The 12,266-nt window shown below is 42.3% G+C and overlaps 1 protein-coding gene across 3 annotated transcripts in view; it reads right to left on the bottom strand.

The window, feature by feature from the left end:
• FAM114A1 (family with sequence similarity 114 member A1) overlaps positions 1-12,266 on the bottom strand; it is a 78,135-nt gene that overhangs the window by 33,098 nt on the left and 32,771 nt on the right. For 2 of the 3 annotated variants that reach the window (XM_015138202.3, XM_028848392.2), the window contains 3 exons: positions 8,224-8,337; positions 7,998-8,104; positions 5,180-5,314 (listed from right to left, as the gene is read on the bottom strand). In XM_015138202.3, the coding sequence (XP_014993688.3) occupies positions 5,180-5,314; positions 7,998-8,104; positions 8,224-8,337 (356 nt within the window). Of the gene's footprint in view, positions 1-5,179; positions 5,315-7,997; positions 8,105-8,223; positions 8,338-9,025; positions 9,380-12,266 lie in introns of those variants that run through there. The other variant, XM_028848393.2, reaches the window with a different exon arrangement.

Below are 12,266 nucleotides of genomic sequence, written 5' to 3'. Positions count from 1 at the left end.
TAAAATATTTTAAATTTTTTGTGTGTGGTTATTAAATTTCCTCAATTTAAAAATAAATAAATATAAACTCATAATGTATTTGTCATCATATACTTAGTGCAATTAAGAATATTAACTTAGGGCCAGGCGCAGTGGCTTACATCTGTAATTCCAGTACTTTGGGAGGCCTAGGTGGGCAGATCACTTCAGGTCAGGAGTTCGAGACCAGCTTGGCCAACATGGTGAAACCACGTATCTACCAAAAATACAAAAATTAGCTGGGCATGGTGGTGCATGCCTGTAATTCCAGCTACTCAGGAGGCTGAGGCAGGAGAGGCAGAGGTTGAACCCGGAGGCGCAGTGAGCCGAGATTGCACCACTGCACTCCAGCTTGGGCAACAGAGCGAGACTTGGTCTCAAAACGAAAAAAACAAAAAAGAATATTAGCTTGTAGATTCTTAAGGCTGGTTTCCAGAAATATGACTGTGAACCAAGTTTCCTCCCCCCATTAATAACTTTTCTCCTGTTATTTGTTGGTTAAACAAAAAGACAACAAATAAACACAAGCCCATCAGTCACTCTCGATTTTCTGCACTTGCGTTCTTTGATTCTAAGCATCTTTTATGTGATTCCTCATTAAGTTTACTGAGGCATTACATTTATGGGGTTCTTTAATTTCTGTGGAGAGCTCTATAAAGACACTGGCCACCACCAGAAGGTCACAGGGGAAGAGAACTAAAGAAGAGACTTTGGTTTTTATTGTGTGCCAGTGAAACAATCAGCCTCATTTCCTTTCGGGTTCTTGAGGTTGTCTGCCAAGAACCCACAGGGCCGCAAAGAGAATTCTCTCTCCTGTCTGTCTTTAAGACTAAATTAGCACAGACTCTGAATTTTAAAGTTTTTCAATCAACCCAATGAAACCATCACTGGAAAATTTTAACACTGGCAATAAAAACTAACTACCCCCACTGATCTCGGGGGTTGGTGGTGGTAAAATAAAATAACAAAGTGACACTGAAATCACTTCCCTTCTCTACACCAGCTTCCACCTGTGAATCTGGGCTTTGGGATAGAAGAAAGAAGGGTTGAAATTGAAGAGAAAGGGAAAGGGTCACTCTGGAATGATGTGGACTCACTCAAAACTGGGGAGTAGGCCAGTAGGATTATGGTGGCTCATGCCTGTAATCCCAGCACTTTGGGAGGCTGAGGTGGGCTGATCACTAGGTCAGGAGTTCGAGACCAGCCTGGTCAATATGGTGAAACCCTGTCTCTACTAAAAATTCAAAATATTAGCCGGGCGTGGTGGTGGGCACCTGTAATCCCAGCTATTCAAGAGGGAGGCAGGAGAATCATTTGAACCTGGGAGAGAGAGGTTGCCGTGAGCCGAGATTGCGCCATTGCACTCCAGCCTGGGTGACAGAGTGAGACTCCATCACAAACAAACAAACAAACAAACAAACAAACTGGGGAGTGAAATTAAAGCTGCCTAAGGGATAACCAGCTTGACAAGGGATGCTGGTTCTATTTTCCCACTGGAAAAGAAAGGGAAGTTGGTTTCAATAGCAGGGAATGATCCTGGCCTGGAAGAATTTCTGACACAGAGAAGCTATGGAGACTTACATGTGTGGAATCCAAGGACCCCCCGTCCCCATGTTATTTAAAGAGTATTCCCCGTGCTTGGCTGGGCGCGGTGGCTCACGCCTGTAATCCCAGCACTTTGGGAGGCTGAACTGGGTGGATCATCTGAGGTCAGGAGTTCGGGACCAGCCTGGCCAACATGGTGAAACCCCGTCTCTGCTAAAAATACAAAAATTAGCCGGGTGTGGTGGTGCACACCTGTAATTCCAGCTACTCAGGAGGCTGAGGCAGGAGAATTGCTTGAACCCAGGAGGTGGAGGTTGCAGTGACCTGAGACTGCACTCCATCCTGGGTGACAGAGTGAGGCTCTGTCTCAAAAAAAAAAAAAAAAAAAAAAAAGAAAGAAAGAAAGAAAAAGAAAGAGTATTCCCTGTGCCACTGGGATAAAAATACGGGAGAAATGTAGTTAGTGCATGCATGCATGCTTCTAGTTTCTATAGTTATATATTTCTTTAAGTGTATAAAGGAAAAATATAACAGACTCCCCTGTGTCAGCTGATGTGAGCTTCATCTTTCCAGTTGTCCAAAAGACCTTGGAGCCATCCCTGACAACTCCTTCTATCTCACAGCTCACATTCATTCCAACAAGTGATCTGGATCTATCTTCAAATTACACCCAGAATCAGCCATTCCTCACTACCTACAAGGCCTCCATGCTGCACGGGGCCACGGTTATCTCTTGTTTAGACAGTGCAATTGCCTGCAGCGGAGTATGTGGCAGTGCAACCTGCAGACCTCCCTCCTACTCCTGGGAGCATACATGCCGGATTTTGAAATCCAGCCTTCAGCCTCCCACAGCTCCTCCCTGCCAATCACTGGTGCAGCAGGGCACTAAGGCAGACCTGTTCCTGGAAGATGAGGTCTCCTTTGTCAGCAGCCTTTGGCTGAAGGGCTTTCCCATGGCTTCGCCCAGCCTTTCCCAGGCCACACTGCAGTCTAGGACACTTCCACTCATTTTTCTCTCCCTCTTTCCTTCACTGGGATGGGACCGGCATCTTGGTCTAATGGTTCTCCCAGCCTTCCTGGGCTCCCTCCCCATTTTCTCCCTCACACACACTTCCCCTAATGAAATCCTTGCACATTTAAGCCCATGTAAGCCCATCTTGGTGTCTGTTTCTGGGAGGGCACAGACTGATGCTCATTCTAACCAGTCTCCCTGCCCTTGGTCCTCCCAGCCAATTTTCTACCCAGGAACTAGAGGGGTCCTATTAAAGCACAGATCAGATTCTGTCACTTCTTTTCTCAAAATGCTGCAATGGTTTCCCCATTTCACTAACAGTCAGACCCAAGGTCCTTACGAACGTCTGTCACTCCCCATCACCACTCTGGTGTCCTCTTCAACAACCCTCACCCGGAGCTCACTCCTCTCCATCACGGGCATCCTGCTGTTCTGCGTTCATACCAGACACTCCTGCTTCAGGGCCTTTGCATGCGTTCTCCTTTGGCCTGGAATGAGCTTTACTCAGGTTCCTGCATGGTCAATGCTCTCATCTCCTTCAAGGATTTGCTCACATGTCATCATCTGCCCAATCACTATCCTACTTAACACTCAGCCTGCCCCTCACACCCATACTCCTGATTCCTGATCACCTCTTCCTGTTCTACTTTGTCTTTTTCCCCATGGCACTTGTCACTTTCTGAAATACCAGATATTGCCTTCCACATCCCCTCTCCATGAGGCTGGAAGTAAGGCATTTCAAGATGATGGGGCCAGAAGATGTGGGCTCAGAAGTGTGCTACCCATGAGAGCCCCCTGGGATGAGTCTCCTGTGTGAGCAGAATGTTCATGCTGCACTTTGTGAGAACGAAAGGCAAACCTTTTTGTTCTAAGTCATACTGATACTTGGGGGTGGTTGTTCTTTTATGACATCTAGTGCGAATTACCTAACTAATACTAATCTATTCTCCTCCTCCTCCTCCTCCTACTCCTTCTTCTTCTCCTTCTCCTCCTTCTCCTTCTCCTCCTTCTCCTTCTCCTTCTTCTTCCTTCCTCTTCCTCTTCTTCTTTTTTTTTTGAGATGCAGTCCCACTCTGTTGCCCAGGCTGGAGTGCAGTGGCACAATCTCAGCTCACTGCAACTGCCACCTCCCTGGTTCAAGCAATTCCCCTGCCTCAGCCTCCTGAGTACCTGGGATTACAGGTGCTCGCCACCACATCCAGCTAATTTTTTTTTTTTTTTTAAGTAAAGACAGGGTTTCATCATCTTGGCCAGACTGGTCTTGAACTCCTGACCTCAGGTGATCTGCCTGCCTCAGCCTCCCAAAGTGCTCGGATTATGGATGTGAGCCACCGTGCCCAGTCATCTATTTTATTTTTCAAGGAGCAGGAGGGTGATGGTCTAGATGATCCTGCAAAGTCCCTCCCTGGACTATAACATCAGAGTGCTCATACTTGGGTTATTCCAGAAGAGGCAAGAAGAAATAGCCTCAAACAAAAGCTTCTAGGGGTTGCCATGAACATATTCTCAGTGATAGCTGTTCATGAAGGCAACCTTCATGGGTTCCTAGTACTAAGTCCTGCCTGTGACGTTTACAAAATCCACTGCTGCATCAGCTGCCTCTGATTTCAGGAAAACACAAAGACCTGGTGTATCAGTCTCTCATGGAGGAGGTGGACTGGGGCATGCCTGGACTGTGCGGTAAGTTAGGCATGTTTCAGCTGGAAGAGTGAGTCATTATTTGGAAAATAAGACAAATATTATTTCCAATTTTCTTAACTATTGTAAGTAAGCAAAGATAGATTGAATTCTTTGTATTATGTTTTGCAAGAAGGGCTGGAAAACTTTAGTGCTGCAAGTGTGACAGAAGACCATCCTTGCACATATCAAGAGAAATAGAATATAAAATTCCAGTGAGATACCATTTCCACCTATTATACTGACATGTAATAACGACAATGACGACAACTAACATTTCTGAGTGCTTACTAAGAGCTGGGTTCTGTTCCAACTCAGCTTAGCCTCAGAGCAAAGTTATTGGTAGGTATGTAAATTATCCCCGGTGTACAGATGTGTAAGCTGAGGCACAGAGGGGCTAAGTAACTTGCCCAAGGTCACACAGCTACTAAGTGGTAGAGATGGGATGCACACCATGACATAAATGGATCATCTTCAAGAAATAATATCAAGTGAATTAAGCAAGGAACAAGAGTGTGTTTAGTATGCTATCATTGGGTTGAAAAAGTATGTGTGTATTTATGTACATGTCTATCCACGTGCATACACATATACTTATACATCTGTATATTTATATATAGCTGCATCTATAGATCTATATCCATATCTACATGCTGTGCCCTCTTGGTAGCTCAGATAGGCCGTGAATTCATTTCTTATACCAGGATTCTCTGATAGAATCCTTAAGAAACTGTTAAAAGTGGTTGTCTCCTCTGAGGAATTAAATGACTGAGGAAACGGAGGTAGTAGAAGCTCAATTTTCTCTCTCTGCTCTTTCACGCCATTTGATTTGAATCACATGCTTTAAATTAGCTATTCAAAAAGATAAATAAAAACTTATTTATTTTATTGACTGAAAGAAAAAATTGCAAAAGTATATAATCCAACCTGAGACAAGGAAACAGTTCTCTCCATGAGCGTCTTGGTCCGCTTAAAGCCCGGGTCACTTTCTGCAAGGACATTCATGGTTTTCTTGCCGATGAATTCCAACGCATCAAGGCCTCCAGTTAAGACGCTTTTACCCTGCAGATGAGATAACTGCATGAGATTAGATTTTTAGGTTTTGCTGTTTCGCAGCGGTCAGCAACTCCTAGGTAACTGGCACTATCTTCAAATATTAAAATCAATATAAAGTCACAATTTTTTCTCATCAGGAGATTTATCATCCATTTAACCCTATTTTCTTTTCCTTGGAAAAACATATGTTATATAATTTGTAGGATATACAACGTTATCAAAAATGATGCTTAGAAAAAAAAAGCATATAAAATAAAATTAATCCCTTTTTAATTTTACTGGCTCTCTGTGTATGAATGGATGTGTATCTAAGACATAATATTAACAGGTGACCCAATTGCTGTTTTCTGTTTAAAAAAATTTTAACCCAAGTAACAGAGTTGCTTGGAGCAGCCTATTAAAATGTCAAGTAGTCCTGCTAATTTAGGGACTTCTTTAATCTAGGGCCCTGGAGGGTAAGACCTTCAGGCTGTTTTAGACGGTTCTTGCATACTCTCAGAAACTAGCAATAACTGCCTATAATTAGTATATCCATGAAATAAGACACGTTGATTTCCTTGTACTTCTGGCTTTAGAAACTGGTGTATTATATAGTTATCCTTCTGCAAATCCCTTTGTCAGTCATCGTTGCCTTTTTTAAAAGATTGAAAGAACCCAGACTTACTCACTAAACTATTCAAGTGAACAGAACTGCGTACATTTCTTTGCAACTCTTTCATACATACACTCCAACTGTATAACTGCAATTATAATATGCATACATCTGTTTTTTCCCACCATACATAAAAATGATATAAATTTTATTTTATTATGATATTATTACTGATATGCATTTTCCAATCTTCATAATTATCATTTAAATAGAAATACTGAATTTCATAGAATTAATATACTTTATTTTCATCTTGGGCATTTAGACTGTTTTTAGATTTGGGAGCCAACCAGTAATCTTGCTATAAATCAGATTTTTCAGTGCACACGCTTCAGGGGGATGATGGGACAGTAGCAATTCACACTTCTGTGTAATTTGACTTAGTGCCTGCTAACATCCTACGAAAAAATTATCTTATTGAGAATAAAATGGTGGAAGAAAGGACATAGGGATTTGTGTTAAGGATAGACCTGGAGGGGTAGTGTCTGGAACTTGGGAAAGAGGGGTCAAGAAGGTTGGAGAGAACCCAGAAAGGAATGTGAGGCTGCTGAAGACAAACTCAAGAGTGCCCTCTTGGTAGCCCAGATAGGCCGTGAATTCATTTCTTATACCAGAGATATTGACAGAGCTCCATTCATTTCCCATCCCACAAACCCCCCACAGGGGCGGCTGACTTGTATTGCTATTTGACTCCTAAGACAGATTTGCTGCTCCTCCTTCACCCCACCCCAGTCTAGAGGCCCTCAAATAGCAAGGAGAAGACTGGTCATTTTCTATATTTCTGGCACGTCCTGACCCTAAGGTCTGGGTGAGATACTCTCATGTTTGACCGCAGCCCTCACCTCTTCCCGAATCACATTGCGTTTATCTGTTCAGTCGCCTCAGTCCTCCAGGATATTGTGCCCTCTTGTTTGCCAGCATATATCCAAGATCCAGCACAGATCTTGGAACATAGTCAGGGCTAATCATGTTTCTGTTGTTGTTTTTCTTTTAATGAATGAATGAATGAATAAATGGGACACGAGCCATATTTTTAGAAAAACTAGTTAGTTTACATAGCAAGAAATAAACCTTCACATGTGTAATCCCAGCACTTTGGGAGGCCAAGGCGGGAGGATCACCTGAGGTCTAGAGTCCAAGACAAGCCTGGCCAACATGGTGAAACCCCGTCTCTACTAAAAACACCAAAATTAGCTGGGTGTGGTGGTAGGCACCTGTAATCCCAGCTACTTGGGAAGTTGAGGTGGGAGAATCGCTTGAAGCAGGGATGCAGAGGTTGCAGTGAGCTGAGAACGCACCACTGCACTCCAGCCTGGGTGACAGAGTGAGACTCCATCTCAAAAAAAAAAAAAAAAGAAAGAAAGAAAGAAAAAAATCTTTCTCCCCGACCCTGAGGACCAGCTAGCTGCCTTACCTCAGTTGAGATGCCTCCCTTTTTTCAATATTCACCAATGTTTAGCTGCTAATATTGAGCTTCTTTTAAGAGGTAGGCAGGGATCTGGGGGGGTACACTTAGGGTGATGTAGGGAAGAGGAAGGGTGGGAATGAAGAGGTAGGGATGGGGGAAGAACGCTGGTCTCCGGAAACACTTCAGAAACATATTTGGGCTGTTTTTCCTGTCTTGTAACTGGTACTTTTTATTTAAACGGTTTAAAGCTTTTTCAAATTTAGGGATAAGATAAGCAGAGCATTTAGGAAAAACAGTTGTCCCAGCTCTGACAAAGAGTTCTCTCTCCCCTCAACCAGAGGCTGTCCTTGCTGCAGCTGGAAAGGACTCTGTTGAATCAGACTGAAAAATGTTCCTTCTAAACAGCTCCTTTCTTTTAAACATAAAATATATTTCATTTTGCCCTTATTATTTTGAATCCAAGGTTACGTCTGCTTTGTAGCAGAAAACATAAAAAAAAAACAACCATAATCCAAAGTTCTGAGCAAGGCCATCGTTTCTCTGATGTATCTAGGTCACTGGTAAATGGAAATATCAAAAGAAGGCCCTGGGAAATACAGGGGAAAGACAGGAAGCAGCCAGCGACTCACTGTGTTTTGAACCACGTTGGTGATGGCAGACAGCATACCCCGAGAGGCCGATGAAGGGGAGGTGGGTGGGCTTTCTGCAGGGCCCTGATCTGTGGCTGCATCTGTTACTAAAGAGAAGAAAGAAATCCTTTAAGAGTTCATGTTGCTGATCTGAACTTGGAAACCCTCTGATTATGCACATGGTGTAATAAAGTCCAGGAACACCCAGAGGAGATGTATCACTCACTTGCAGGGACTCCGTTTTCAGTGTCTGGTTGGGCCCCTTCAGAAGATCCAGAATTTACACCATGAATCCGTAGAGTGGCCCCTGCTTTTTCCTTGACTGCCGTCAATCCATGACCTGTTGGACATAAAAATATGGTTCATGGATACGTTAGAAATCCACGGTCTGCAAGTCTGCCACCTAATCTTACAAAGCTGTTTTAAGTTGCAGAAATACATAGTGTTTTGTTTGTTTGTTTGTTTTAAGACAGAGGCTCGCTCTGTCACCCAGACTGGAGTGCAGTGGTGCAATCTCAGCTCACTGCAAGCTCCGCCTCCTGGGTTCAAGTGGTTCTCCCGTCTCAGCCTCCCGAGTAGCTGGGATTACAGATGCACGCCACCACGCCCGGCTAATTTTTGTGCCTTTAGTGAAGACCGGGTTTCACTAAATGTTGGCCAGGCTTGTCTTAAACTCCTGACTTTGGGAGATCGACCCACCTCGGCCTCCCAAAGTGCTGGGATTACAGGCGTGAGCCATCGCACCTGGTCTGTAAAAGTACATCCTGATTGAAAGAAAGAAGAATCCCTGCTCCCTGAGATGTGGGTTCCAATAGGAGCTCAGTTTCACCCCTGCCTTGTTGAATGACCTTGGAGAAGTTACCCAGCCTCTCTGTGACTCAGTTTCCTCATTGAGTTATTGTGACGTGCAAATGAGATACACGTAGGTAAAGTGCTCCCAGATGCTTCACTGTTTGCTTTTGCTTCTCACACCACCCAATCATCAACCTGGAATTCTAAGCTCAACACACTGTCTTTGTATAGTGTACCTGTCTCATCCTCTTTGCTCTTTTGTAAGTTCCTTATGGAAGATACTCTTCATTCATTTTTTTGATTCCTTGCAGGCTTAGCACGTGGAAGATGATCAATTAATATTGGTTGGATTGAAATCAGCTGAGCCTCAGAGTGTTTCTTTAAAGCATTAGGCTTTCCTTTAGGCATGGAGACTGAAGGTTCTGGAGCCGACATCCCAAAATCAAAAGGCAAGTCAGTGGAGAAACCAGGAAGGCCACCCAACAGCCCTGACGGCTGTCTTAAACAATAATGCCCTGACAGTTGTCTTAAACAATAATGATATAGATCAGCTTTAACAGTAGTCAGGCAGGCGAAGGGCACAGGTTTTACTCCATCTGAGCAAGGACAATACCCACATTCCCTAGAGCCTGGCACAATGGTTATTCAATAACTATTTGGTAAATACAGAGCTGACCTTCCTACCCATGTGGAAAAACCCCAACCTTCGACCTGACAGGGACATGGTCTTGTCTACATTGTATTCTAGAGAGATTTTCCTCCCTTTGAGGCCTTCACGATGAGTTATAGCTTTTCTGAATCGTCAAACCACTGGAGGAATGAATAGCCTACAGATGGTCCGAAGTGGCTGTCTGACTTCTTGAAGGAGAAACAGCACAGGCTGCCATCATCCTGAGCACTCACAGAGAAAATGAAAGATTTCTCTCGGGACCTGGGTAACCCCTGGTTGCTAAAACACAAGGCAGTAACATGAGGAAAAACTTCCCAAGTCCCAACAGAATGTAAGAGCTAACTAGAACCACCTAGTCTTAGAAGGCACTGTTAAAATAACCAGTTGTCCATTTCCTGAATAAGAAAGGGGAAGACATGGATGACTCCCAAACCTAAAGAGTAGCATTTTAGCAGTTGTAACCTTATTTATCCTAGTGATCTTAACATAAACAAGGCACTGATATTTGACAAATATAGAAGGGATTATGTCCAATGGAAATACACTACCTAGAAAACCCTGAAAGTTAAACATTATTTACAACTGTAATTACATATAGAAATATGTGTTTCTATTCATGTGCAGATTAGACACAGTTCAAATTAATTGCTGAGTTACTTGAAAAAATAAAGGTGTACTGTGACTGATAATGCTTGAATTAATTGTCTCTAGCTTCCAATGAATTTCAAGCATTGTTTCTTTTTTTTTTTGTAAAGCTGAACTTTATATTTCTAGTAGAAATATATCTAGTAGAAACTTATTGAAGTTTCAATAACATATTTAAGTTAGAGGATAGAATATCTAACTCTTTTACATACTGCATCCAACTTCCCTGCCATTAAAAATACATATAATATGCATTTTCCAAAAGGAAATAATGTGTCTCCAAATCTCAACCTATGATTTTCATCTAGATTTCTGAGAGCCAAAATCAAGGAAAAAAATGAGGTCAAGGAGGCTGGGAGGCACCATCTTCTCCATCTTCTTTGCTTAAGCCATGCAAGAAAGATGATCACACACCCTTTCGTGAGACCGTTTCAGGAGATAATGAATCTCATATTCAGTATCTCTACTTTCACCTTCTCCATCCCTTGCAGGTTAGGGTAATGTCTGGTTTGCAGGAAGAACGGCTTCTCCCCATCTCAGAACATAAATGATTACAGATATGTATACATGAGCTGCCTCTAGAAAAATCACTTTGTTTCCAGAAGGAAATACGATTTTATGTGCATATAAATGGGATCTATCTGTTTAACAATGAAAATAGGCTGCTATTCCAACTACATTTTCTTATTAACAATTCTTTTTCTGAATGTTTTGTTAGGGAAAGTACCTTTTTACTGCATTCTACTAGAAATATAAAGTTCAGCTTTACAAAAAAAAAAACACAAAATAAATGTAAAGTTCAGCTTTATATTTATGTATGAGCTATAATTTTTCATAGCTAAGGTTTAGACACTGTGCCACGCCTTACTCTAGAGAGTAACCTCTAAAACTTTACTTAGTGTGACATCTAGTGTCCAGAACAAGAAAACAGTGATATGAAGCCCCTGTTGCCTTTTGATTGGGAGTCATCTCCAGAGGTACTGACTGGGACCTACCAATAAGAGAAAAACAATAAATATGAATAATACCATAGGGTACAGTATACACGGATTAATTTCTTCATGTGTCATCCCAAACCCCAAGCATCCTCAAAATCTGAAACCCCTCTAAATTCCATGATTCTAAAGATGGAATATCCTCTACTCTTTGGCTCACTGCAATACAAGGTGAGTGCTGCAAAGAAGATGAGAACGTCGTACAAATGCTGTGATAATGTATCATTTTAAAATAAATGCCGAATGATTGGCTGGTATTTAATTTACTACCTCTACTAGAATGGAAAACACCTTAAACTTAGGAGTCAGGAGCCTTGTGGAGGATTTCTGCTCCCGTCATGTATTAGCTGTGTAATACTGGTGAGCTGCTTAACCTCACTGAATGTCTGCTGCTATGCATTCTTTGACAGGAGGATTACCTCTCAGAGTTTTGCGAGATTATTGAGAAGAAACATGTGAAACCTCTGCTAAGGCCAACATTTATTGAGCACTTACTATGTCCTAACACCGTATTAAATACTTTTAGTACAGTACATTATCTCATTTAATCTTCTCAACGACCTTATGAGGTCCCTTAGGATATTAGTATACTCATTTCACAACTGAGAAAACTGAGACCTGGTGAGGTGAAATCACTTTCCCAAGGTCCTAAAGCCAATCAGTGACAAAGGCGGGATTCCAACTCAGTCCTTCTGACTCTAGAACCCACATGTGTAATCACTATGTTACGTCAAGAAAGTTTTATTGCCATTTATAGTTGAATAAATGTCATTTTAATCCCATTTCTATAACTCCTTGGAAATCAGATCCTTAGTTTGGAGCTTCCTACTTTTTAAAACATTGTTTTATTCTAAAATGCACTTGACTTACCTTACCATGACCAAAGAACAAGGTGAAGGTCACCTCCGCAGTGAAACCTGACTCTAACCCTCTCCCTGTCAACTGTGTCGAGTGATGCCATAGCTTAGTGTTTTTAGGATCAGCCCTGTGCTGTGCAGGCTGCATTCTCAAGACACTGTGTAGGGCTATCTTATAGATCCACTTTGATTTTTTTCTTCCCCAAAAGCACTGTGATCTTATGAAGACCTCTTCTTGTGAATTCCACCAAGATCAAAAAGCCATCGAAGGGAAGTCTCTCCTCTTTCTGGATAGATGAAATAATTTGCT

The sequence above is a fragment of the Macaca mulatta genome, chromosome 5 (assembly GCF_049350105.2).
Source record: "Macaca mulatta isolate MMU2019108-1 chromosome 5, T2T-MMU8v2.0, whole genome shotgun sequence".
Lineage (NCBI taxonomy): Eukaryota > Metazoa > Chordata > Mammalia > Primates > Cercopithecidae > Macaca > Macaca mulatta.
The sequence above is the reverse complement of the archived record's forward strand: the minus strand, read 5'-3'. Positions and strand labels throughout refer to the sequence as shown.